Source organism: Fundulus heteroclitus, chromosome 19, assembly GCF_011125445.2.
Source record: "Fundulus heteroclitus isolate FHET01 chromosome 19, MU-UCD_Fhet_4.1, whole genome shotgun sequence".
In the NCBI taxonomy this organism is placed as follows: domain Eukaryota; kingdom Metazoa; phylum Chordata; class Actinopteri; order Cyprinodontiformes; family Fundulidae; genus Fundulus; species Fundulus heteroclitus.
This window is the reverse complement of record NC_046379.1, coordinates 22,147,052-22,174,934: the sequence shown is the minus strand read 5'-3', so window position 1 is coordinate 22,174,934 and position 27,883 is coordinate 22,147,052. Positions and strand designations below refer to the sequence as shown.

General features: G+C 42.5%; 1 protein-coding gene across 2 annotated transcripts; it reads left to right on the top strand.

Moving 5' to 3' along the window:
• Positions 1-7,563: 7,563 nt before the first annotated feature.
• cdan1 (codanin 1) lies at positions 7,564-27,709 on the top strand. Of its 2 annotated transcripts, none has more exons than XM_036150793.1 (28): positions 7,564-7,710; positions 8,325-9,016; positions 9,108-9,308; positions 10,406-10,596; positions 10,831-10,947; positions 11,032-11,110; positions 11,235-11,355; positions 12,595-12,704; positions 12,804-12,893; positions 13,989-14,064; positions 14,140-14,345; positions 15,518-15,665; positions 15,768-15,911; positions 16,026-16,192; positions 16,815-16,896; positions 17,232-17,321; positions 17,412-17,466; positions 18,336-18,472; positions 18,560-18,663; positions 19,003-19,152; positions 20,114-20,177; positions 20,335-20,413; positions 20,660-20,880; positions 22,697-22,804; positions 22,889-22,952; positions 23,042-23,253; positions 26,731-26,838; positions 26,968-27,709. In XM_036150793.1, the coding sequence occupies exons 1-28, from the start codon at positions 7,633-7,635 to the stop codon at positions 27,088-27,090; spliced, it is 4,017 nt and encodes a 1,338-aa protein (XP_036006686.1). In that variant the 5' UTR covers positions 7,564-7,632; the 3' UTR covers positions 27,091-27,709. The 2 variants fall into 2 exon arrangements, with proteins under 2 accessions (XP_036006686.1, XP_036006687.1); XM_036150794.1 differs by having other exon boundaries at positions 7,566-7,710; positions 8,328-9,016.
• Positions 27,710-27,883: the final 174 nt, after the last annotated feature.

Below are 27,883 nucleotides of genomic sequence, written 5' to 3'. Positions count from 1 at the left end.
TATCCTTGTTTCCCTCCTGTGTCACGAGACTTACTCTTCATCCGAGCGTTCCCCTCCTCCCGTGATTGCACACAGGGTTTGTCTGACCTTTCAAGTGTTTTGACTATTTTGAAACTTAATGTCACCTTTCGTTTCAATTTTATCTATCGACCTGAGCGTCACAGGTATAATTAGCAAGACAAAAAGCTGCGTCAGGACCCGCGTTCTATGTCGGCCATGACATAGAATAAAGCTGTGTCCTTATTTTGCTGCAGGCACTGATATTATATAGACCCTTAATAGCTAAGTCAACTTCGATCCATTCTGTACATTGAAACAATCAGGCATAACACCGTAACCACAGACAGGTGGCATGGAACCTGGTACTGGGTGGCATATGATTTGATCGACTTTGACAAGAGCCAAGCTTTGCTGGCCAGACGACCGGGTCAGTATCTCCAGAGCTGCAGCTCTTTTGGTTCTTCCTGGTTTACAGTGGTCAGTGCTGTATAAAAGCGGTCCAAGGAGGAAGCAATGACGAGTCGGCAAGGCGAGTCTTGACCAGTCATGGGCGGGTTTGGGTGTGGTCCGATTCCGACAAATTAGCCGCTGTTGCTCGAATTGCCTAAGATGACTGTGCTGTTTCTGGTGGAAAGGTGTCAGAAAGGCGCAGTTTGTCGCACGTGGGGCTGCACGTCTCACCCATCCCAGCGTGGCGCTGACACCACAGCGCGTGCACTTGCTGATCGCTATCCACTGCCAAAACAACCACCAATGGGCAGGGGTGGGGCAACGGAAGACTTGGGGGGTTCTGGTAGGAAGAAAAATCACTTTTTATTTTACAGCAAATGGAAGGACAGGTGCATGCGCACTCACCTGGGTAAGTGTTGCACGCGCAGAGGGTGCCGCTCATGCAGGAACCGCCTCTACCAGGGAACCCAATGGCGCCAGGATTCCCCGCTGGAAGAAGGCAAGCAGGAGAGGAAGTGTATTGCTCTTTGTGATGTTCCTCTGGGGGGGGGGGTTTGGATCCTCCCATCAGTGTGGTTGATACTTTCCATCTGCCGCTGCGTTGTTGCAGACCGTGTACTCCGGTTCACGGAAGTGACGACCCCTGGTGACGGATACCAGGCCCCCTAAATTAAGGACAAAATAGTTTCAAGAGTGGTTGTGGTAATTTTAACTTCCTGCTAACATCTTGGTCCTGGATATCCCACCACACCCTCTGGGGTCTGGAGAAGTCTAAGCACTGCAAAAATGGAACTAAAATTAAGTAAAACTTTCTTGAAATGACTGAACTTGTCCTTGATTTGAGCAGGTAAATAAGATGATCTGCCAATGGAATGAGTGTTTTTACCCCTAAAATAAGATAATTAGATATACTGCACTTGAAATAAGATGATGGAGATGGCTTGCTCCTATTTTAAGTGCAAACATCCTATCCCATTGGCAGATCATCTTAGTTACCTGCTTAAATCACGGACAAATACACTTAATTCAAGAAAACCTGACTTACTTTTAGTTCCCTCTTTGCAGTGAGCCTCCACGGGTCGGGGCTGTTTGGCAGCAAAAGGGGGACCAACCCACAATCTGGCAGGTGGTTACGATGTTATGCCTGATTTGGTGTCCTTAGTTATTATGCACTTGGTAACTGCAGTGGAGCTGATACCAGCTCAATGAAGAATTAGCCTCAGTTCCCTTTTTGGAGGCTGCACACAGGGTATAATAGTAACTTTTTTTTTTTTTTTAGCTAAATTAAGCTATACTTTGACTGAAGTTTTTGTTTTGTTTGTTTGTTTGTTTTTTAATTCAAGTATTTATTGCAAAGCTGCTTCAAACCTAAGCCCCCAGATATGTGACGGTCGCATTAGTTTTAAGTGTTTAACCGAAGGGATCGCTCAGTGACCTTCTATACAATCAGTCGTGTAAAGTGCGTGACGACGCGCACCCTTTTGTGCCTACTGTGAAGCTGTGAGGTGACCTTAGGGTCTCTCGGACAGGAATAATAAACGGATCGTGCTTTTTGTTTCCAGTGGCGAATGCTGACGTAGCCTGAACAGCATAAGGTGCATTAGCGGTGTCTAATGCACGGACGTGGATTGTTCGTCTCAGCGTGTGCCTTGGCACTTTGGGCAGCTCAAAGATTCACTCTCACGTGTTTGTAATTTGGGAATAAAAGGCCAAAAAGAAGACTTGTGCCAGCACTTAAACGATAAACCTTTACATTAGTCTTCATTTCTGTGAAGAAAGTAGCAAGACGAATGTTTTGTAGATTTTGGACAAAGTAGCTCGGACTCTAAAGGAAAAGGGAATATTTTTTAGGTGTCAGCGGTGCTGTGTATATGTGGGTCCCTGTTTTTAGGTTCGAACAAATGCAACCTCAAAAAAGAAAACAAAAAAAACAAAAAAAAACTCCTGTATTACAGAAAATCGAGGCCATAATAAACACGCATTTCACAAAACAAGGCGACATGTTTTGTATCTCCAACACTAAAGGCCATTCCTGGCTGTTGTTTAAGATTCATTTTATCGCAGACTCTTCGCTAAGCCTCCTCCTCAACCCACTCCAGTCCCTCTGCCTGTATGATACGGCCAACTTTCTTTACCCCCCCCCCTCCCCCCCTTCACCTGCTACTTTTTTGCATGCCGGAAAAATCCCAGACAGATATACCAGCTGCTGAGAGAAAAGAGAAGAAGCTGCGCACCGCTTTGCATCACGTGGTGTTTCTCCCTTAACCCAATGAGAACGTCACTACCCGAATCAGTAAACAAGTATTTATTCTGCTGGGCTTGTGTCTTTGCGCTTCTTGCCCTGACGAGGGTCGACCGTGTTGCTGCTACAGTGCCTTGTAAAAGTACTGGGACTCCTTAAAATGTTTTTCACATTCTATTTTACAGTTTATTTTATTGGCGTTTTATGTGATACAACGAAGTAGTGCATCGTTGTGAAGTGGGAGGAAATCATGCATGGTTTTCAAGATCTCTGCAAATAAAATAAAAAAAGGTGAAGGGTATCGAGTGTTAATACCGCCATAAAGGCACCCTTCACTGCCATTACAGCTGCATGTTTTTTTTTTGGGTTATGTCTACCAGCTTCGTACATCTACACATCCAAAAAATTTTTGCCCATTCCCTCAAGATCGAGAAGCGCGACTGTGAACCTAATTGTTTTTTGTTTTTCCTAGCCAGATCCTACAGACTCTTAAATGAATTTAGGTGTGGACTTTGACTGGACCACTCTAATATAAGAAGCCTAGATCTAAACATCCGTTGTAGCTCTGGCTTTGGCCCGGTGTCCAGTTTCTTGCAAGCACTTAATTGTTTTCACTCCTGAATTGCTCTAAATTTAGCTTCTTCCTTCTATCTACCCAATAAATATGACCAGTTCCCATGCAGAAATAATAAACAAAAATAATAAAAAAAAATCCCCAAAGCTGCCACCATCATGGTTTACCATGGGGTTGTGTTACAACAGCAGCCTCAAAGCATCATATTTGGATTTTATTTGGCTTGCCTTTGTTTTCGCCCCCATTTATTCTGATATCCCTAAATAAAATCCAGGGCACCCCATGTCTTCTGCATTAAATACATGACAAAACTATGGAAAGGTTCAATTAGTATGAATATTTTTGCAAGGCACTGTGTTTGATTATTGTGCTCCTCTCTAATCCGATGCACAAAATGGTCTAAGACCCTCTGTCACGGGATGCTTGATGGGACGCTGCTGCGCACGAGGACAAAGAAAACGACATGTATCGCCAAATATTTTGACAGATTTGATGGCTTGAGCTGAGATGTAAACCGATGGAACTACTTTGACTCGGACAGCGTTCAGTCAGAGCAGCCTTATTGCCTCCCCCCTGCCCCCTCTGTGCGTTTAGCGAGGGATGACTGAGCCGTGTCTGTGCTGGAGATCATTTCACCACAAGAGCAAAAACCCGAGAGCTCCTCCCCGCCGTCCTGTCCGTTAAACGGCACATGCCCCCGTCTGCTTTGTGATCCAGGAAAAGAGCTAACTTTTGTGTGCGCCACCACCCTGAAGCGGGCCAGTATTTCGCCAACTAAACCCTAAAACTCGGGGCGAGGTTGGTCAAACTGCAGTGTTGTAAACAGGGCTGATCGATAGTTACGACTTTTAAATAAATACCTGCGAGATATCCAGTCATATTTACGTCATTAAAAAAAAAGACTGTTGTAAAGAGAAAAACAATAACTTGTACGCTTCAGTGAGAGGAAAGAACAGATGCTAAACAATGCTGCAGGTTTTTTCTATGATAATCAGATTTCTTCATGGTTTTTATTATCGATGCACAGAAGTGGTGTGTGTGTAGTCGTAGCATTAGTGTTTCTGTCCAGGTTAGATTTCCTTTGTCACTGTTTGAAGTGGCTCACAGGTAGAGAGGTGTCATATTTATGGTACTGTAGCTCTTTTTTTTTTTTTTGCTATTAGTGGTTCCTTCTAGACAGAGACCAAAAGAACAAACTGATCTGTTCTGGGTTTTCTTTTGTTGTTTGAAGAAAAAGAAAAAAAACTATGATAAACTAAAACACTGTTCATGCCATAACATTGGAATACTTGTCAATGACTTATAAATGCTTGACTTGAATTAATTTATTGCGACATTTGCCCCATCATTCTTTTGAATAAAAAATAAATAAATCTGGATTTTTTTTTTTTTTTTTTTTATTAGATGTTTGATAATTTTTTTTCTGTACGTCATGGTCTTGAGGTGTTACCGTACAGCTTCAAGGTAAGAATGTAACAAGTTGGAATTTTGCATTGTATATACCTGTAATTATTTATGTTTGATATTTTATTTGTATCATATAAATGCCTTGTACAGTGTTTTTTTTTTCTTTTTTGTTTTAGAATTATTTTGTATTTTATTTTTATAAACTGGTTATGAATAAAATACTCGTTCCGCATGCATACAGGACTGTTTGACACATTTTTGTTTAGGATCCCTGGCGCTAGATGAAGAAACAATTTATACAACGCTGCTCATACTGTGTAAAATGTAAATAAAAACCTTACAGTAAATCATTGGACCCAATGTTAAAATGGTTGCTTTGGGTTTTGATTTTTTTTTTTTTATCATCTGTTTACAACCAAGGGCATCCCAAAACACTTCACACCACAATCTTATCATATGCAATTCCAAATCCATCCAATTCATCCTATTACAATTCAAGCCAGCAAAGATTTACATTAAAATCCTGCTGAAAACAGCTCCTTCCTCAGACCCGTAACAAAAAAGATTGGCACGGAGAGGTCAGGATCCTGAAATGGTGCGCTTATGACCTACATTTCACACCTAACGCTGGACTGGACAAGGCTTAACAGCTTATTGTGCTTTCTATCATAAAGGGACCTTAAGGCATTTTCAATCACTGAGGGATCAATATCAGTTAACCAAAAACAATTTTATCACTATCTAAATCCTGCATTATTCACAGACCTCAATACCTAAAAACAGAGATACACTGGAATTTCCTCTGTTGAGAATCTTTGCAAAGGCTCACCATGCAGATACTGGACTCAAACTAAGGTTATATAAGGATATACGATTAAGAACATGAATACAGTTTATATATTTTTTTAAATGGAAAGAAAAGTAAGCTGTATGATTTCTGATGAGGTTTGGTACAAGCAATGTGCATTGCAATCGAAATGCTCTAGCTCTGACACTTGGATGTGATTAAGCTGAAAGTGAGATACTACATTGTGCCTGCACAAAATAAACCCTATTCAGGATCCTCCAGCCGCTGGAGAAATTGTGGAGCCCAGGAGGCAAAAAAGTTTCATGTGTCCTGGTTATGCCCTCTAATTAATAATTTTTAGACTGTAATTTGTTCAGCGGCAAAGACAATTTTGGATATGCAAATTCCCTTTAATTGGAAAGATCTCTGGTTGTCTGTATTCAGTGGACACAGACACGGAAACCAGACAATTGTTTGGTATTTTACGCTCAGCTGCTCAAAAAGCTTAAGCCAAAAAATGGTTATGTGTGAATGAGTCTTCGGTCTACAAAATCTGACAGGACATTTGACAAATAGAAACGCACCCAGAATTTGTGTATTTTGCAGCCCTATGTAGGGGTTTAAAATATCACCCCTTGTTCTTTGTCTTGTTATATCCCTGAAACAATGTATATTTGCATTGAAAATGTAGATGTTCAGAAAAACAGAAACAGTAAAAAATAGGTTAGAAATGTATTTAATGGATTTGTTTGAGATTTTCCTTTATTGCAGTAACATTAATGTAAAAGTAAAAAAGAAAACAGTTCATTCCAAATAACATAAGATATTATAGTCTAATTAAGTTGATCCTGAAATGCCAGCTAGTAAAAGCAGTACAAACAAATAGCACTGAAGCTTTTTGGCAGTCCCTCTTCCTAGAGAAAGAACTGGGTGACAGTGAAGAGGAAGTTGGAACCACCTCCTTTTGAGGAGGAAACCTCGATCAGAACCAGGCTCAGGATGCACTGCATGTGGATCATAATACTGGTTGATTTGGAAAAATTGTGAACATTTCAAAACTACAAAAAGGTTTTAAACACAGAGGGAAAAAATTACAAAAATATTTATTTAGTTCCGAAAATATTTAGTTCCTAAAAAAACGAATTATGATTTATATTATCATGTTATAACAAAAAACTAGTGACATTCTTACAATATAATTTTTAGATTTTAAAAACATCTTTGATCAACCCTGTATGCGTCCAGACACATCTGGAAATGTCTCACGGTACTCTGCATGACAGCACAACCCCGTGGTGTAGCTTTTACTGTATCCATGGAGCTCCCTCATCCTCCAGTTAATGATGAGAAATGCTGCCACCTCAATAAGATCCGACTCATTCTTCCTTCCACGTGTTTTCATTTCCTTCTCAGTATGATGATTATCACAGTATTGTTCAAGCTTCTGAATAACAGCAAAAAAAAAAAAAAAAAAAATCTCCATGAGTAAATCCCAGCATGATAGAACATAATCAGATCTGATTGTCGAGACACGCACTTATCTCTGCACCGTCATTAACTTCATTATGTTATAAGGTCAACATTTACTATGATCCAACAATAAAAGGTATCACAATTTAACGTGAAAACTTCCCTGTTCAAACAATCTAATTTTGATGTTTGTACAATATATTATTATGGTCCTACAATGTTTATATTGTAAGAAGTGAAAATTTTTCTGTTATAACATGATAAATATCTATATTGTAATAACATGATAGTATTTTGTACCAGCATGAAAAGTATATTATTAGAACAATAAAGTTTTCACGTTATAACCTGATATAATTCTACTTTTCTTTTTCCCGGGTGACAGCTATATACTTAGGTAACAAATAATATTTTTCTTTCCTATCGATTGGCACTACTATAGTACTAAACTGAACAAGCAATTTGAATAAAAAACAAACAAACATCAAAATTCAATTAATATGAACTCTTTTTTATAATTTATCCAGAAAACCTTGTTTCCTGTCATAGTTTTGTGTATTCCTCTCCAGCTTGCCAGTCACAATATGGCGGTCCCACTGACGCGTCAGCCCGTGCGGCGTCTGCTCCTGCCTTCCACTTTGACAGTACGCCTGCGCACACGCCGACCCCGCCTCCTTCCGTCTCTCAGCCGCGCAGACCAGAATGGCGGCTCTTTTGGAATCTCTGCTGTTACGGGAACTGGCCACGGATACGGCTGTGCGCTGGTTGAAACACGTCCAGGTACGTCCGAGACACTTTGTCCCGGTGTCGTAGCAACGTTTGCTGCGCTCGTGCCCGGGCGCGCGCTGCAGCGCGAGATGTCACAGCCCGCAAAGGGACTGTAAACAAAACTTTTAGCTGCCGAGCTAGCTCGCCGCAGTAGCGGTGCTTCGGATAACCCGCAAGATGTTGTCTCCTCCCACCTGCTGCAGAGAAACGCTTTACAGTAAAAACGGAGCGAACCCGACCCGCTGCACGCGGTGCTGTTGCCTTTACTTGTGAACGGGGGCAAATGCATGCTAGGTCAGATGAAACAGGTAAAGCAGGGGTCACCAACACGGGGCCCGCGTGCACCAGGTAGCCCCCAAGAACCATATGTGGTGCCCTCCTGTGAGCTGCATCTAAAATGTTATTTTATTTAGTTGCTCTTCCTTTTCAATCATACTTGTATTTGCAATGATTTAAAATGATAAATGCATTAAAAATATGTTTATATAACATAAAGTAAAGATAGGTTGCCCTTCGCATGACACAGTAGCAGTGAAGTGGCTCTGAACTTCTCAAAGGTTGGTGTCCCCCTGGTGTCCCCCTGGTGCACTGTTACATTTTCCCGACTCATCGCTGTCTCTCGTCAGCAGGAGGACGATAAGTTATTCGGTGGACCTGAGCGGACTGTCCAGAAGCAAGAGTTTGTCCCTTTCCTCCTGAACTTCCTGAGAGAGCAGAGCAGCGAGGCTCTCGCTCATGGCCCTGCCACGCCGGCCAAGACCCCCAGCCGCCCCAGACCCCCCGCACCGACTCCGGGCTTCTCGGACAAGGCGCCGGGCAGGTCTGCCGGGAGCGGGGCGACTGGCTCTCGCGGTGCCAGCCGCGTGCAGCTGTTCTCCCCGGCCTCGTCGCCTGGAGCGGAGTCGGACGCCGCCGGCCAGTCGGGTCTGAGTGGGGTCAGCGCCCTCAGCAGCCCGTCCTGTTCCGCGGCGTGGAGCCCGGCCTCTCGGCCGTCCGGATCTGAGCGCAGGCACGGCCAGAGGGTCTGCCTGGGGGACTACTTGGTTTCTCCCCCCGAGCTGCAGCACAGCCCCAGCTTCCAGACGCACAAAGGGCGCAGGAGGAGCGGCGGCGGCGTCGGCACGCCGGTCGGGGGGCCGGCGAGGCAGGGAGGAGGGCGCGGGGGCCCTCACAGCGACGAGCCCGGCGGGAGGCGGTCAGCGAGGGGAGGGGGCCACGGCAGGATAAGCGAGCTGGCTTCTCCTCCGTCTCCAGCTCATCTCAATTTCACAAGCTTGGAGGACTTCCCCCCCGTCGGCTCGTCGGCCGTTTCTCCCGGGTGAGTTGACCCGCCGTTCTTGGAACGTGTGCAGGTTTTAGCGCCGAGGCGTGTCGGGGAAAAACGGCTGACTGCTTCTGTCACTTTCCAGCACGTCCAAGCCGTCCAGAAGGATAAACCCGACGCCGGTCAGCGCCGACCGGCCTCACTCCAAACCGAAGACGTGCTTCACATCCACCCCGCTGCAGAAAGCCTCTGGCCCTCCGCCGGGGGCGGAGCCACTGGAGGGGCTGGCGGCGGTGGGCACTCCCATGAGCCTCAAGGAGGAGAGGGAATTACTCAGAAGAGAAAAGTAAGCTCATACGTGCATTGGTTGTTTTCTTTTTGCTCTTTCCACCAGCGTCACATGCCTGTTATTACTGTGGTGTGATTTGTTGCTTTGGCGGCTGACCGTCCTACTTTACTACGTGGCAAAAGTTAGCATACCCCTCAAACTTTCTCCCGTTTTGTCTCGTAATAACCACAGACCTCTATCTTATTGCCGTTAGGGCTGAACAATTAATCGCATTTTCAATATAACCGCGATTTTAAAAAAACGCAATTTCCAAATCGCAGAGGTCTGCAATTTTTGGCTATGTAACAATTAGGGAATTAGACACGTTCATTAGGTGTCAGTAAAATGTTTAAAGTGGGTTTGCCTCCACATGGAAGGGAAGACAGTTGCAGCAGTGAGATAATCTAACTTTATTACTTGTCTTAGAGTTTATATAATCATACAGAGCATTAAGTTCTGGTCAATCAGTTTAATACATAGACTCGTTACACTTTATGTTCAACAAGGATTGATGTCCAAATCAATTAAAAGATGTTCTCTTGAATAATATTCTAATTAATAGAAACATTAAAAGTTCTTGTTTTAAATAGTCCTTCTTTACAAACATCTTTTTTTAGAGAAAAAATTTTGTTGCTTGTAGTTAATGCAGAGAAAAATCTAAATTGCAATTTTGGTTGAAATATATCGTAGGCAGAACGCAATCTTTTCTGCTCTGAGTTCAGACGCTGTGGGTCTTTTAGCAACTAATCTGCACAGCGAGGAAACAAATTGATTTGTTGTTTGTATGTGTTTAAAAAGACATGATAAAGCCTGGGAAACCTTCACAGAACATCTGTCGAAATCTTAAAGAGATTGTTTGCACTGGATTTTATTCAGGGGTGTCAAAGTTAATGGGATAATTGCAAATGAACACTGCCCCCCCCCCCCCCCCTTCCTCCTTCGACATCACAGTTATGCGCTTCATTTAATGCATTGAAATGTGTCGTTACATGACAAAATGTGAAGGACCTCATGTTGTAGGAGAGCTACTGCAGGGCACTGTATTTAGTTGCTATGCCACCCACAGCATCACTTGCCGTTTTATTCCGTTTAATTTTTTTTTTCCTGTTTTGTAGGACAAAGCTTGCCCAGCAGGCCGCCTCGGTTCCCCCGTCCTCTCTGGATCCCTGTACGCCTACCAAGACGGGAATTAGGCCAGAGTCCAAAGTCATACCAGAGCCTCAGACGTCGTGCCCTGAGCCATCCAAAGTCACCTTCTCCTCAGAGCTGGACATTTTGGCTGAGCTGTACTGTACCTGCATTTCTGGTAAACGGCCACAGGGCGGCGGTAACGAGCTGCACTTCTGAATTGGTGCCGATTCAAAATCTGTGCACCATTTATGAGTGAAGGGCTTTGCATTATTGGCGACACCTTCCGAGAAAATTTAGAAAATTTAAACTAGTTAAAGTCATTATAACGACTGAACAAACGCCATGAAATCTTTCTGGAAGATCCCACAAAGAGCAATTTTTTTAAGTTGTTTCTTCCCGTTTTCCGCAGAAAATCTTGTGCCGAACGTTTTCCTGGAGCTCTTCTTTGTGGTGCAGCTGTTAACGTCCCGGTCTCCTCATACGCACAGCGACGAAGAGCAGTTGCGTTTGTGTTCAGGAAAGTCAGGTGAGCGGTAGACCCTTCACCACCCGTAGCTTAAACCAATGTTGAATCATCTCAGAGAAAACCATTGCCCCTTTTTATTCTCAGACGTCCTGGAAAGGTGCTACCTGAGGCAGGTGCACAACTGTGTCTACTTTGCAGTAAAGGTTTTGGAGAATCAGTTTCAGTGAGTGTCTTAGTTCGTTACTTAAACCTTTAAAGCTCACAGATCTATCCAGTGTGACACACTTCTAGACACTCTTGCAAGATGGATTCTCCAACATGTTTTTTTTTCCATTTTATTGTGACAGGTTGGTCGCTCATTTGGACAAGTGCACTTTGCGTCTGCTGGCAGAGAACGAGCGGGTGGCCTCCTTCTCTCCAGACCTCAAAGAGCGCCTCACTCAGGCTCAGGACAGAAGCACAGCCAAGGTCAGGCATGGACTGAACAGCCACTGGGTTTTTTTTATCATGTTAAAGCATGTTCTGAAGATTTGGTGCTGCTGCTGCATCCACGGATTAAAATTGCAACGGGGGATCTCTTCTCATTGGATGGATATATTTTCCTCACATGCCTTTATTGATAATAGCGGTGGGTCGCAATTTGAAAAAGATATCAAACTAGTGGCTTGTATAAATTAATCTCATTCAAGCAATAAAGATACGACCATTCTTACACAGAAAGCAAATTTACTTCATTCTAAAATGCTTTGGTCGATAACTGAGTCAATAAATGGACAAAATGAAAGGATGTGCAGCAATTCCCTCCTTAAACTGGGTGGAAACTGGAGCGTCGTGGTTATGCTTTCATGACCACACAGACCCAGATGCAGTTACATTCAAAATGTCTTAGAGCAACTTAAACCAGCAGCTTCATGCATCCTACTCTTCTGTATCGTGTAGCTGTGATGGAATAAAGTGCAGCGTTTCTATGCTGAGATGCTGCTCCTCTCACCTTAATATTTACAGATATGTTCATTTTTGTATTTTTCTTGTTCCTTCACCTGTTTTAACTGACTGGAACCGAGGAATTACGCACTTAAAGAATTACAAAGAGCAGATTTGGTGTTACAGAGCTCGGCATGTAAGCCATTTAACGTTTAATGTTGGGAATTACAGTCCCTGCATTTTAGTGGAAATGGCACTTTACGCTGATTTAGTTCAGTTTTTTTCCTCTCAGCGCATCAGGATGTCTCATTCCACTGCAGGTATTCTCTGGCTTTAGATTGGAAATGTTGGGGCTCTGTGGTGAGAATTCCCTAAAAACCCTTTCTCTCTAAATAAACTTTGTTCCCTGTCAGTAATAATGTTGTTATCATCAAACGGTGCCGCTCACATCAGTTCATCCCCCGCCGCGCGTTCACGTGCAGCTGGACGTTTGAAATTTGCCTTATTAAAACCCTGGTTCTGGCCGTCATGTGGGCTCAGCATTCAGCAAAGTAAATCATAAAAATGAATGCATTAATTCTCAGCCATAATTTATTAAAACAACAACACCTTGGGATCTGCTAAAAAAAAGAAAAAAGCAAGGGCGAAAAAATGGAAAGGAAACAAAGGGTTGAGAGGGATGGTCTTGGAGTTAAATAGGTTTGCGGATGAAACCATAGCGCAGCGGGCACGTCTCCAAGGTGAAGACTTTTAATTCTTCCATATTTTATCCATCTCTTGCAGCTCTCTCCTTCGGTGTCCGCTTTCATCCACTCAGTCCCGTTCCAGCCGGCTACCGACAACCGTTCCAACTTCGGGAGCGACAAGGCCTTCCACACCTTTAAGAAACAGAGGTACACCCCTCAACTTTTATAAAAAATAAAAAAAAGAGTTACAAGCCCTGTTCAAAGTGTCTCGCCTGTTGAAGTTGACTTTTCTCCCTCCTCTCTCAGAGATGTTTTTTATGAAGTGCTTCGAGAATGGGAGGACCTTCATAAGGAGCCAGGCTGGAACTTTGATGCTGCCCTTGGACCTAAAATCAGGCATGTCCAATCAATCATGAGCTTATTTATGCTCTCTCAGTGAATCAGAGCTGTTTTTTTTTTGGTTGTGTTTTTGTCTCAGCTACCAGTCGGAGTCATTAACAATAGATAGATTCAGAGCGCATGGAGAAGCATCATTTAGTTCCTATGCTCCGCTTATCTGGAACAAACTTCCAGAAAACTGTAAAAGTGTGGAAAGCCTGAGTTCTTTTAAATCAAGATTAAAAACACATCTGTTTAAAATTGCCTTTGACTGTTCTAGTTAAACAGTTTTACTGTTTTTAATGTTCTTTTTTGTTACTACATTCTATCCCTACTTGCTTTTATTCTATTTTCTATCTACATTTTATTATTTTGGTATATCTTAATCATGTAAAGCACTTTGTATTGTCTTGTACTGAATTGTGCTATATAAATAAATTTGCCTTGCCTTGCCTTGCATAGGCAAAAAAAAAAAAACGTAATTTCATCGTCACTGCATCATCCTACACTCCCAGCCCAATGATGTTCTGAAAACCCGTGTATCTGTGTTTTTCTGCGCGCCAACAGATATTCTGTTGACACATTTAGTCTTCTATAAAGCTGCTTCAGCGCTAGTCTAGTAGAACATGTTGACGCTCGGCTTTGATTTTAATTTGTCGATGATTTTCGGCTCAGAGCGTATGTCTGTGCAGCTGAAGTTGAGAATTTGTGGACGAACCCGTCAGTGAAAAAGAGTTTTTGAACGTCGGTACCTTGGCGCGGTGCTTTTCCAAAGCGCGTGGGGTTTAATGGTAAGATTTTCTCTTCGCCGTGAGCAGAGCACGTCGCCTTGCACAGACGGACATGAAGGGCCCATCGTGGTAAACAAGACGTTAGGGAAAGCTCAAATTTGTTAGATTAGCAAAAAAATAAATAAAAAAAATGTGGACGTCCCGTCCTGTAAACAAAAATAGCCATGATATTAAAGATGCAGCCTCTCACCTCACAGAGGGTGATAGAAAATCAGGAGGGGTGCCAGCTGCTGGGCTTGAGTTTAGTCCAAACACACAACTATTAGTTTAAAAATGCGAGTCCATAGTGATAATACCTCCGTTTTCTTGCTTTCTTCTTCAGGGGAATGATGAGTCAGCTGACTTCTGCCGGAAACCACTCCCACTTTGCTCGTCTCTTCCTAAAGCAGCTTGTCCAGGTAGACCGCCACCTCTCAAGCGCTCCAGATGTTCGCGCAGAACACCGTTAACCTCTCCCACCGCTCCCTTCGCAGATGTGCAAAGGCCCCCGGGCGAGCACGCCGTCGGTAGACGCGCCCGACGCCGACCTGCTGGGCATGCTGGGAGCCGACAGCCTGGGTCGCCTCAAGCGCCTGGAGGAGCGTCTCATTCAGCCGCACGGCGTGGCGGGCCCCTGTCCTCCGCCGTCGTTCCCTGGTCACCAGGAGTTCTTCAGGGACTTCATCCAGACGGCCAGCTGGTGAGCGAGCAAATGTCGCTTCTTAAAAATAACATTTGATTTCACGGTGAAGGAAAAGCCCCTAAGAGGATTAGGCCTCTATCAGGGTGCTTGCGCAAGTCTTGAAAGTCTTAATGAGTATGGAATTTTGAAACACTGTTTTCCAGACCTTGAAAAGTCTTGAATTTTGTGTGAAAGTCTTAATAAAGTATGGGGAAAAAAATGTGTGGTAGAATTTTACAGTATGCTCAAAGGCATTGTGAAATGAGAAATAGGAAGGTAGGCTATAAAACTATAATTTTACTAACTGGTCACGTACTGTATTAGCCTAATGGAATCAAACGCTTGTTTGATCTGAAATTCATGTACTTGTGATTTTCATGTTTTGAAACGTTTTCATCAGTAAAAGCATACTTTACTGTGAGTAATGCATTTGTTCATTGAATACTAGCCTATAAAAATTAACATTTCTAATAAACAGTTTGTACAATCTCAACCAATGAAGTAGGCAGTAGGCACACAGGTATACAAGTACATAAAGTTAAGGTCTTGGGAAAAAAAATATCAGTTTTGAAAAAGTCTGTAATTTTAATTTGGAAAAAGAGCAAGCACCCTGTCTATGGAGTAAAAGAGAAACACTAAACGCATGGCAAACACACAACTTTGTGTATCAAATGTGAAATAAATAAATACACACTGCAAAAACAGAACTAGAAATAAGTAAAATGTTCTTTAAAACGAGTGTATGTTCTTGATTTGAGCAGGTAAATAAGATGATTTGCCAGTGGAATAAGATTTTTGCACCTGAAACAGGAACAATTCATCTCCATCATCTTATTTCAAGTGCTGCATATCTAATTATTTTATTTTAGGGGTCAAAATACTGATTCCATTGGCAGATAATCGTATTTACCTGCACAAATCAAGGATAAATACTTTAAGAACATTTTACTTATTTCTAGATCCGTTTTTGCAGTGCAGTCTTCAGAATTCAGTTCTGCCATGCCAGTAAACGTACACTGCCACATTTGCACTGGAGTAAAATATGAGTAAAATAAAAAAGAAGAGGATTTTAGACTTATTTTTTTCCTGAACAAGTTCAGTTGCAGCTTTTTTTTTTTCCGAATACCGAATTTCTTCGATAAACTGGCTAAAGACATCTGTGTTCCCCTCCCCGTGTGCCTGGGTCCCAGCTGCCAGATGAACCAGCACCTACAGGACAGCCTGTGTCAGCAGCTGCTCCAGCTGGACGAGGTGTCCATCCTGAGTCCTCCTGCCTCCGTCGGCGAGGGAGAGGAGGAGGAGGAAGAGGAGCAGGGCGACGGCGACATGGAGCAGCAGGTATTGTGCCGTGAGCCGCGCTCTTTGCCACCAGCTCCGGTGCTCCTCCACACCGCGTCTGCAATAATAGATGTTGGCGTTGCGTCCGGTTCTCGTTTTCAGGATGAGAAGCAGCGGTTCTCCTCAGTGCTGCTCCTAGCTCGTCTTCTGGCGAAGTTCCTGGGCTTCATCTCCTTTCTCCCCTACCAGACGTCAGAGAAACCCCCCAAAGAAATACAGGAAACATCCGTAGCCCTACGCAGCAAGGTAATAAAAGCGATAGAATAAATCCAGTAGGTAAAAGTTTTTGATCTTCTGCTCTGTTGTCGTGGATTTCCTTAAACACGGACCCGTTTTTTTTTTTATTATTATTCCCTCCAGAGTGTCCAGGTGCTGGATGTGTGCGCCGTGTTGAGCAACAGCGTGAGGAGGAGGCGCACCATTCTGACCGTGCCCTGGCTGGTGGAGTTCCTCTCCATGTTGGACTTCGTGGGCCCTCTGCTCCTCTGCTACCGGGTGGCTCTGGGTACGCTGCTCCTGCTCTACAGGTCTGGTTCCCCTCCTTTCACACTGCGTTCCACACCGACAAAGTGTGCAAAAGGTTGCGTCAACAAAGCTTTCCCACACTTTATTAAAGTCATTTACAATTAATTTTTTTTTGAAAGTGTTCAATTCAATTTATCATTTTCAAGACCTGAATATGTATAGAAAATACAAAATTGACGTTGAGTCTTTAGTCTTTATTCCTGTTTCTGTTACTGGTAGAAAAAACAATCATAATGTCTGTAAATAATGAGCTTCTACATTGATTTATATCGAGGTGGAGCTAATTGTCTGAAATCTGTGACATATAAACCAAAGTGATTGTAATGCTTGGATAAATACACCCTCATTCAGAAATCCTGACCTTCCTGGTGTAGTTTTTTTCTGGTGACAATGGTTGACATGCTGTTTGTTTTGTGACTTTTACAAAAAAAAAAGAATAAACGTGTCACAGATCCCAAACCGGGATTCAGAAACTCGCAGTTTAATTACGGATAATCCACTCCAGATTTAACCTCTGTAAATTTATGTCACGAAAACTGTCCGGAAGGCTTTAAAAAACGGGAGTGTGGGAAAGCGAGACGGTAAAATGTGTCGGAGCTGAACTCTGCTGTCGCTTGCTGACAGGAGGCTGCAGCTGAACCGACACGAAGAGATGTGTTACCTGAACAAGCTGCTGCTGGTGTCTCTGCTGGGATGGCTCTTTCAGGTGAGAGCGGCTTTGTGATCCCAAGGGTTCCTACGTAAAAGCGTGAACTATGGTTTAGATACGGTCCGCCTCTGGACAAAAAAAAAGTAAATAGTGCATGGAAACATATTTGTATGGCCGCGCTTCTTCCTCATCCATTTGTCTGAAAACATCATTCGGCCCATTCTCGCTAGAACAATATGCCATACATTAGTTGTGAACTTGTATATTTTCTTTTTAAATGTTGCTAAATAAGGACTAAGAACTCTGGGAAAACGGTAGAAACCCTGGATTATGTTGTAACCCCCCCTTCTTGCTGTGTAACGGAGTTAAACTTGTTCCTGTAACCTGCGTAGATCCCAGCGATTCCTGAGAACCTTTTCTTCACCAGTGAGTTCACTGCGCTGGCCAAGGAGGAGAGCACTGCCCCGGCTTCTGCGGGACTTGTAAGCGCAGCTTTTTCCTCTATGTCCAAAACGAACAGAAAACAAGGTCCCAGATGGATTTCAGTGGTTTCTTTTGGTTTTATCCCACAGGACTGCATTCCACTGGTGGATCAGCAGCTTCTTTATACATGTTGTCCGTTTCTTGGTGAGTGCAAAGTCTCTTTGTCCAGAGTCTTGCTAAAGTATTCGTGCTCTTTTTGTGACACTTCTCTCACATTTGGTCACCTTACAACCAAAAGCAGTGCCTTTTATTTTGATTTTATGGGGAGTCGGAAAAATCTGCATGTTTTTAATGTCTGTTTTTTATTTTATTTTTTTTTTAGAAATTAGATGTTTGTAATTAAATACCACACTGTGTAAAAGGAACTAAAAGTAAGTGAAATTTTCTTGATATCAGTGTATTTGTCCTTGATTTGAGGAGCTAAATAAGACTATTTGCCAATTGAATATACGATTTTTGCACTTAAAATAGGAACAATTCATCTCCGTCATCTTATTTCAAGTGCAGGATATCTAATAATCTTATTTTGGGGGTAAAAATACTCATTCCATTGGCAAATAGTCTTATTTAGCTCCTCAAATCAAGGAGAAATACACACATTTTGGAGAAATTCTTACTTACTTTTAGTTCCCTTTTTGCAGTGCACAAAGTAATTTCCAGGGAAACCGACCAGAAGCTTGCTGCTAGGATGGAGGAATTTTCTGGAAGTAAACCTGTTAAAAGCTGCAGTGAACAGCGTTTCTGCAAAGTGTTATTTTTTTTTCTTCAGATTTTTATTTGGTAGAAAAAAAAAGCGGAAGAAAAAAAAGACAAGCATGCATCCTTTCCCGCGACAAAATGTGGAACACATTCCCTCCTTTAAGCCGGCTTTTTTTTTTTTATTCTATTGCAGGAGCTTGTCCAAGACTCCAGGAAATGTTTTATTTTTTATTTTCTTCATGTGAGCCGAGGGGCCATAACAACCTAATGTTGCAGGAGCGGATTAATGTTCTGCCTTGTTTCCGTCCGTCCAGGCGAGTTTCGCAAGCTCCTGGCAGCTTTCGTGTCCGGCAGCACGGCCCGCAGCGGAGGAATTATCCGCAAGATCACCCCCACTTCTGCCGAGCCCAAGGACGCGCCGGCCGGCAAGCGATCGCAGCACAAACTGCAGGTGAGCCGGCTGCACGCAGACCCCTGTTCCGAAACGGCATCGAATTGCTTGTAAATGTGTCTGAGCCCAAACGCCTGAATGTGACAGGGGGACCTGGAGCAAGCCTTCTTCCACAACCAGCCTCCGTCGCTGCGCCGCACGGTGGAGTTCGTGGCTGAGAGGATCGGATCCAACGCTGTCAAGCATATAAAGTTAGTACTACTGGAAGGGCAGGGAGATTTGGTCTGATGGCTACTCAATATCAAATTACCTTTTAATTTTGACAATCCTTTATTTGACTCCAGCAAATTGTTGTTTCAAACCGTTAGAGACTGAGTATATGGTGATTAATCGACCTGTGAATGTGGTTGGTTGCCTACCTAAGAGGCGAAATGATCCCTCCTCAGTCTAACGTTACCAGCACTGGGAGGCTGCTGTGATTTTTTTTTTTTTCCCCCTCGTTTCTAAATGTGTTTTCTGCTTCAGCTGCACATTGAAAGAAAAAGCTTTTCTTTATCCTGTATTCTGTGTATTTGGTAACCCTTCCACAGGGCGACATTAGTGCAAGAGTTGGTGGAGAGAGGGGAGAAGATGCTACGAGACGGGCTGCAGTCGCCAAACTCAAATCCTTCGAAGCTGAACGACTCCATATGCGCCCGGTTGTGTGACGCTGGCTTGGAGGCGCTCGCTAAAGCCACCAGGTACAACAGCGCGCTTTACACGGACCCTGCTGTCCATCCAACCAACGCGATTAGATGCTGGATCAAAACCACCTCCACTGTTATTGGCGCATGTGTCCTGTACAATTTGACTAAAAAAAACACAGTACGAAATACATTTAAAAATCCAAAATAACCTGGTTACACAGCAGTGCACACCCTTAAACTCGTATTTATCCTTCTTCTGACTAATACGTTGGTATAAGGAGATTATTTTGGTCCTTTCTAAAAACTCTGCAAGCAGTTTCTTTAGTTAAAGAACACAAATAGGCAAATCTAAGCAAGATCCACTGCAAATTATTTGAATCTTATCAAGATAAAAAAAACTTAGATTTAGAAGTGTTAGATAATTTATCTTGTTTTAAGAGTGAATTTCTTATTTTAAGTGTTCAACTTTACAATATAATCTTAAATCAAGCACAACCTTATCTTTTTTGTCTCAAATAGGCATGAAATCTTAAAATGTGGTAAATAACTGTTAAAATAAGATCTTTTACATCTCTCCCCCAAATTCTCATCAAAATAAAGCTTGTTTTAGGATTCAGTAACAAACTCAAGTTGCTTGATTCAAGAGTCACACAAAAAGCATCTGAAAAAAAGTCAAGAGTTTATTATTGCTCTGACTTGAAGTATGCAACTAGGACAGCTGTGCTGTATTCCAGTCTAGCCAACTTCTCCATAGTTGATGGCAGGTGTGAAGCTGAAGACCAGAAGGTGTTAGTTAAAGGTTTTCCATGCGTACAGTTAAAATGTACAGGATGCATATAGGCCTTATTGTTTTACGTCACAAAAACCTAGTCCTTTAACAGCTCTTCGTACACTTTTAATATCCACTCCACCAGTTGTTGCAAAAACAGGAATCTAGCTCAAATGCACCTTTTAACACAGTTGGTAATTTCAGGTAACGTTTGTGTAATTTTTTTTGTTTTTTTTTTTAATGTAGATTTTGCAATGAAAAAAGCCCTGACGCCGTACGCATTCTGCTCCCCGTTGAGACCACGCCGCCGGTAATTACTGTCAAAAGTTGTTTTTTTCCCCCTCCTACATTTGGAAGTAAAAGTGAAACCAAAAATGAAATGCAGCATGTTTTATTATAGACATGTGATTATGGTGATTTTTTTTTTCCGGTGATAACGACCACCCCAACACCACGTTGTTCCACAGGTCCTGACTACATCCGAAAACATCACCAAGCGCATAGCTGCAGAGAAAGCGTGCAGCTGGCTCTCTGCCAACATCACAGGTAGCTCCTTTCACCTTTAGGCCAGATCAGACCTCAGTTACAGCATTCATGTCTGTATCCACATGTGGTTTTTTTTTTACAAAATGTTTCCTAAATGAATCTATTTTACATGAGCTCCTCAGAACAGATCCTGGGCTGAAAACTGGCCGGACTTCCAAACCCAAACACAAATGCTGGAGCTTCTAGTGTACATGCATTCAAACGCTCGTTCTACTCCTGTTTTATTTTCATTCTTTCTAATTAAAGCGCTGATCAGGCGGGAGTGGAAGAGCCGGTACGATCGTGTGATGAAGGCTCTTGGCAGTCCAGCGGCTCCAGACCCTGCGGACGCGGACGGTGCTGCGGTCGAACTGCTCCGGCAGGGGAAGATGAATACGCCCAAGAAGAAACAGGAGAGGCCGATGTCCTGCCCTCCTCTTTGTAAACACAGCTCCCCCCTCCCCTCAGACGTCCTCATTGAGATTAAGGTTTGCCTTCTATCCTGTTATATGTCGCTCTTTAGCTGCTTTAGCAAAGTATTTACACCCCATGATCTTTTGTACATTTTATGTGATAGATAAACACAAGTTAGCATATTATTGTGAATATGAAGGAAACTTATTACTGCAAATAAAATCTGAAAAGTATTGGAGGGATACAGTATGTACTTGGAGCCATTGAGCCGATACTTTGCAGAAACGTTTTAACTAGCTTTGCACAACGTAAGATTATTACAGATTTTTTTGCAAAATACCTAAAGCTCAGTCATCTTGGATGGAGAGCATCTGTTAACATGAATTTCTGCGTTTCGCCACAGTTTTCCTGTTTGACTGAAGTCTGGTCTTTGACTAGGCCATTCCAACACATGGATATGCTTCGAACTAAACGCTTTAATGAAATCAAAAACCAACAGACTTAAAAACAGCTTCTTTTCCAAAGCTGTAAGGGCCATCTCCCCCTGCTGAAAATCAACAAACCATCAGCCCAGTTCATAATCTGTTACATGTTACAAACACACTGCTGGTTACACAGGTTTCCGATCTGATGAAAATCATTTAGACTGCCTCTTACTTGCAAATGTGTATTCACACACTTCTGTCTCTCAGGGACTGTCTGTCTTTAGACATCCATGCAAATTGCATAATTCTGTAGCTAAATTTGTTACACGTTACTGTATACAGCTCTCCTTTTGACTTGAAAATGAGTCCATTAGCTGCTAAAGACTATACGCACACTTAAGCACCTTGGGGAGTGTTGTTGGCCAGTGCAGTCGTTTTTAAAAACGTGTCTTGTTATGTCTGCGTGTTATGCGTGTTTATGTGCATTCTGGGCCAGTGTCTGCCTCACCATAGAATGTCATTATGGTTACACATACTGAAAAAAAAGATGCTTTTTACTGGCTGTATATTTAGGGTTGCTGTTTTGCCTGAAAGAGAACCTGAACTCTAGTCTAATGTCTTTTGCAGCCTCTAAAAGGTTTTCACCAACGATTGCCCATCATTTCGCTCCATCCAGCTGCCTATCTGCTCTGATCAGCTTCTGTGTCCCTGCATCCCCACAGCATGCTGCTGCCACCGCCATGTTTCACAGTGGGGGATGTTCAGGGACATGTGCTGCGTTGGTTGTCTCTTTGCCGTAGTGATTCTGGTCAGATTACACCAAACCCTAAATCTATTGGGCTTCTTTCAACAGATGTTTTGTTCTTGCCTCTCTTCCATCAAGGCCAAGTTTTAGGAGTACATGTCTAATAGTTGGATCACACATTGATCTGTAGACAGCTGCAGCTCCTCCAGAGACACCCAGGGCTGCTTGATGGGTTGCACAGTGCTCCATACGATAACCAAAGTTGGCTCAAAACCTCTCCACAATCTCTCTCCCTGATCTGTCTGCTGTGTTCCTTGGTCTATGTGTTACAATCTGTTGACTCGTGTTCCCCGATAAACCTCTGAGGCCAGAAACAGGATAATCATCTTTGTACTAAGATTAAATTACACACGAATGGATTCTATTTGCATTCGATTTTATTTAGGGGTATTGAAATAAAGGGATGAATACAAACGCAATACAACACACTTTTTCCTATTGATATTTGCAGAAAACTTAGTAAAATACATTAAAGTTCATGGTTGTAAAGTACCAAAATGTGGAAAAGGTCTAGGAGTAACCTGCTTGAAATCTTCAAATGTCATCAAATTGGAGCTCTCCATCTTATTTTCAGCCTTTTAACCAGATTATGAGCGGCTTGTTTGGCTCCATATTAAAACTGGATATGTGGTATTCATCAGGAGTTTCTCTCTGTTTTAGGAGCTGCTGAGCATGGCGGTGGGGCCCAGAACAGACGAGGAGCTGCCGACTGGCTCTCAGCTCAAAATGCTGCTGCACCGAGTTAGAAGCACACTGGAGTGCAGAAAGGTAGAGAAAAAAACAAAAACGAACGCGCAGCAAACGCATAGGCGCGTCATGTGTTTGATCGTTCCTCTGCGTCTCTCGCTTCAGTTCTTAACGGCCGTGTCGGAGCAGATGCTCCAGAACTGTACGGTGCTGCTCGCCTGCAAGCTGGGTAAGACATTCAAGGCTGTAGCCAGGGGGGATTTGTTGTGGAGGCGTAACGTATTTCTGTGTGTTTACTGCTGAATGTGTCCGTTTTAGTGTCTGGAGAACTGCCCGTGCGTTTTTCGCCACGGTGCGGCGGGCCCGGCGGGGCTGCTGTGGATCCCAGCGGCGGGTCAGAGCCTCCCGTGTCAGAAGTTCTGGAGCAGCTTGCTGAGCTGTGGGAGGCGGGCTGCTGCTCCTCTGCCTCGCTGCATCAGCTCTTCACCCCGCTCACCGTAACTGCTGTCCTGAAGGCCAGCGCCACACAGGTGTGTTAAACACGGCTGTGCTGATCAACACGCTGCATTCTCGTGGCTTTTTAAAGCTTTTTCAGAATGTAGCAGGATCTTCTGAGAGCTCTTCTAACTTATAAACTCTCAACACAGCCCAAATGATTGAAAAGATTTTATTGATTAAAACCTGAGCAAAACACTTAAGATGTGTTATAAATGATTAAAAAAAACACTATTTTAAATAAATGTTTAACCCTTAGAAGGACCAGTATGATTAATATTGATTAAAGTTCAGATGGTTCACATAGAAATCATCCAAATACCCTCAGCTTAGTCTCAGTGGGGTCAGATAAAAAGAGGACACTATTTAACTTAGCTTCGCTTGTTCCTTCCTGGACGCAGCTGTAAGGTAGCAAACTAAAGAGTACATGCAGCTGCATTTGTAGGTTGTAAATGATCTTTAAACTAAAAGTTTAAAGATTCAAGAGTTAAAACCAGATTTTTACATAAACTGTATAAAAAGACAACCTTGTTGTCTTGCCTCCAGAGATTAAATCAGATTAAACTTTCACTTTTCTTGGTCAATTAAGGTTACCAAAATTATGTGTATTTGATAAATGCCAAAAAAAAATTGGGAATACTTTCTTCAGAGTCATTTTGATTACTGTGCCTTCAGACAATTTGTGAACGGCCAGATGATGATATCAGGGCTTTACCTGCTTTTGATTCTCAACAGTGGACAACAAATGACATAGAGGCAGTCCTGTGGGTCTATTTTAAGGCAACACCCCAAACCAACTGCTTTCTTGTGTGACGCCATGGAAAAATGAAAAGAAATCAGGTCAGAAAGAAAATTGTGCTCCTCCACGAGTCTGGTTCAACCATGGTTCTTTTTCCCACCATGGGAATGTCTGGCCATCATACCGTTAAGGAAGGGGAGGAGGAGTATGTGCAAAATGTGTGTATCAGCACCAGGAATTAATCAAACAAAACCTGCGAAGATGCTTGCTGACGTTAGTATTGGTGCAGTTATTTCAAAATGATCATGCAAAGCCAGATTACTGTTTGTGAATGCACTCAGGGGCAAAGGCCTTCATTTTTAGAGACATGCCCTATAGTCTGATGGAACAAAAATTAGAGCGTATGGCTTAAATGACCATTGTTACACTTGGGGGGGGGAAGCGAAGCCTGTAGCACACCAAAGCCAACGTATTCAAAGGGCCGTCGTAAAGATCTGACCACAGATTCACCGAATATGTGTTTGCAGTCTGAAAAAAGGTTAGTGTCGGCAAGGCGGCCTGTAAGCCTGACTACACCACTTCTGCCAGGAGGAATGGGCCAAAATTACAGCAAGCCATTGTGATGGGCTTGTGGAAGGAAACCCAAAATGTTTGAGCCAAGTCACACCGGGACAAGATGTATGGAAACTCAGTCTGAAGAAAGTAGAAATAGTTCTGGTAATCCTACCTGATCGGAAAATAGGAAAGTTTTAGTCTGATTTCACAACAGAAATGGAGAAAAAGAAACTCAATACACCAGATCTAAATATGCACTTTCAGCTGTCTATATCCTCCATAGAATTGAGGCTCCTTTTCTGTTAAATATCATCTAAAATATTTTTTGTGCTGATTAAAACAAATATAATTATACTTATGTTGGTTACAGCACAATAACAGTATTATTAAGAATTGGTGATTTTTTTTTTTTTAAACGCGCATAAACCTAATTTTTGCGAAAGATGCCTAAAAATAAATCAATATTTTTAACCACCGTTGGTCAAACAATTATTAGAGTGCCTGTGAACTTCTAATTAGTTATCCATGACTTTCTTTTTCTTTGGAGTAAAAATGTTACACAGAGACCCACTAGGCTGGAGGAAGAGCCACGTGTATATATATATTTCCAGCCTGTACAGTGAAAAAACAAAACAGAGCTCGCTGTTCGAGAACTTATGCAAAGAGAGGCATCTTGGGGTCACCAAAGCTCCACAGCAAATATTAGCTGGCATCTACATGCCAACCAAGTCATGCTAAAAAAGCCTTTTCATCCTACCGTTCAAGTCTGACGTTAGGAGTTTGCTAAACACCGCAGGGACTTTTAATTGGGACTGTGTGCTTATGTTAGACGAGACCAAGGTGGAACTTTTCCGCGACAAATTCTCCAGGCAGGTTTGGCTTGACGAAGAGGAAGAACATGCGGAAAACCACCTCATGCCTACAGTTCGGTACGATGAAGGACCCATGATGCTATGGGCCTGTTTCTCTTCCAAAGGGTCTAGAAACCTTGTCGCGTTGGTATCGTAATCGCTTTTAAATAGAAATCTGGTGGCCTCGACCATAAATATGAAACCAGTTTGTCGTTGATTCAAAACATAAAGTCAAATCGACACAGAAATGATTCAGCAGACGCCAAATCCACATTCCTCCATAAACACGTTAGTCCCCAGTTCTAGATCCTACTAAAAGCTTGTGTGGTGAGCTGAAGAGCAGCAATTGTATAAAGTGAAATGTGTATGCTCTAATGTTGTAGTGAAATGATGTAGTACTGTCCTATTGGCAAAAGGAGGCTTTTATTTTGGCTAACAATTGACTGCAGTCAATTGTTAGCCAAAAAATAAATAAATTCAACATCATTGTTGTTTTTTTCCTCTGTTGAATACATGTGCTCAAATTAAACATTGAATCTTTGTCAGTTTTCCATTGTGTTTCTGCAATAATGAGACTGGTACTCTATAATGGTATGTAACTACCGTATTTTCCGGACTATACTCCGGAGTACAAGTCGCACCAGCCATAAAATGCATAGTAAAGAGGAAAAAAACATATATAAGTCGCACTGGAGTATAAGTTGCATTTTTGGGGGAAAGTTATTTGATAATATACATCAAGAACAGTTATGTCATCTTGAAATGCAATTTTAAATGAAAATAGAACAGAGGCAACAACAGGCTGATTAATTGTACAGTTAGCTTACGCTACATGACACAACTGAGAACGTGCCTGGTATGTTAACATAACATATTAAAAGCTATTCAGATAACTATAGCATAAATAACATGCAAAGAAGTTAACCAAAGTGCCCGTGTCACTCCAAATAACTAAAATCCTGTGAAATCTTCATCCTCGGTGTCACTTTCAAATAACTCCTTTAACTCCGGAGGTAGAAGATGCGGCACTTCCGCTTCTACGTCGCTTACGTCTGATTCAACACAGTCCTACAGCGCCCTCTTGCGGTTTGGTGTGAAAATAACAGGTGTAATGATATACCGGTAAAAATGTGTAATAATTTTACACTTAAGTCGCTCCAGAGTATAAGTCGCACCCCCGGCCAAACTATTAAAAAAAACTGCGACTTATAGTCCAGAAAATACGGTAATACCTGTGTGCTGGACTCTGTCGTAGTTTCCTCCATCTTCCAGTACTTCATGATTTCTCAAGTCTGCCCTAGATTCTTTTTATTTTGCTGAATTTGACGTGACAGACACAGAGTGTCGCGTTTGGTTTGTCATTTTAGAAGAAGAACTACCTGTTCCTGGTTAGAAAGCTGGTCGACAAAGAAATATTGCGCGAGGAGGAGGTCATATCGTACTGGAGGAAGCTAACAGACCTGTCCTTGCCCGTGGTGAGATTCCTGTGTTTTTTTTTTTTTTCCGTCGTCATCGATTCCTTTGGAAGAATTTCTTTTATAGTTGATTTTGTCCCATTGCAATTGTTTCTTGGTCATTTCTTTCTCTTCTGGTTTGTTTTTCAGGAGCTGATTGAGAATTTCCAGCTGCAGTCAGGGAGTATTAAACTCCCTCTGCCTCTGGCGGAGATGCAGACGTGCTTAGACATGCTGCAGGTCTCGCATCAGACAATAGAGGGAGCAACCTGACAACAATGCCGCCCAGTATTCCACTAAAGCAACTCCCGTGCCTTACGCCACATCTGTGCATGTTTTCTGCAAGGAAGGGGAATTTTAACTTGAGCATTTTAAAGTTTCACCTTGTGACGTCGTACAATTGTCTGCTCTTCACCTAAGATTGAGGAAACGAAACAGAAAACAGAAAGCCCTGTCAGTAATGATGAACCGCATTATTTCTCAGCTAGAATTTCCTGTGAGGATCAGAGACTTTTCTACGTTGGGAAATAACACTAGACCAAGAATAGTGATAGTGAACTAATGTCATTATTTTATCCCAGAAGGGCTTTTGCCATTAAGGTGATTTTTTTTTTTTTAAAGGAAATCTTGAGTGAGACCAGATCCAGCTAAAAAGTCGAAACGTTGCAGTTTTTTAAATGTAGGAAGTGCATTTTAAGAGGCAGTAGTTGAGCACTTTCACATGTTGCCTTTGACCACGCACCTGGTGTTTATGTGCTTATTTCATGAATGCATTGCCGCGTTTGTGATAGCTATTGTTCATGTTGAACGGTGATGTATTCCAAGGATCTTTTAACCGGAATGATTTAATGTTGACACAGAATGAAAATATTAATAAAGATTTATTCCAATGAGAAGCAGCATTGAATAGGTGTCCCTTTTTCTTTTTTTCTTTTTTAATCGGGTCCTGGAATAATAATTGAAACAAAAAAGTGTCCTGAATGCAGAGTTTTCTAAACAGACTGGAAAAGTGTGGAGTTAGATTTAAGCATTTCACAGATCTGGAGAAATATGGAAGAAAAACAAT

Bases quoted from the DNA above. Each gene is read 5' to 3' on its own strand.
- cdan1 (XM_036150793.1), top strand. From the start codon at position 7,633: ATGGCGGCTCTTTTGGAATCTCTGCTGTTACGGGAACTGGCCACGGAT. The intron at 15,666-15,767 runs GTATTGTGCCGT...TCTCGTTTTCAG, and splicing joins ACGGCGACATGGAGCAGCAG to GATGAGAAGCAGCGGTTCTC. The intron at 18,664-19,002 runs GTTAGTACTACT...ACCCTTCCACAG, and splicing joins AACGCTGTCAAGCATATAAA to GGCGACATTAGTGCAAGAGT.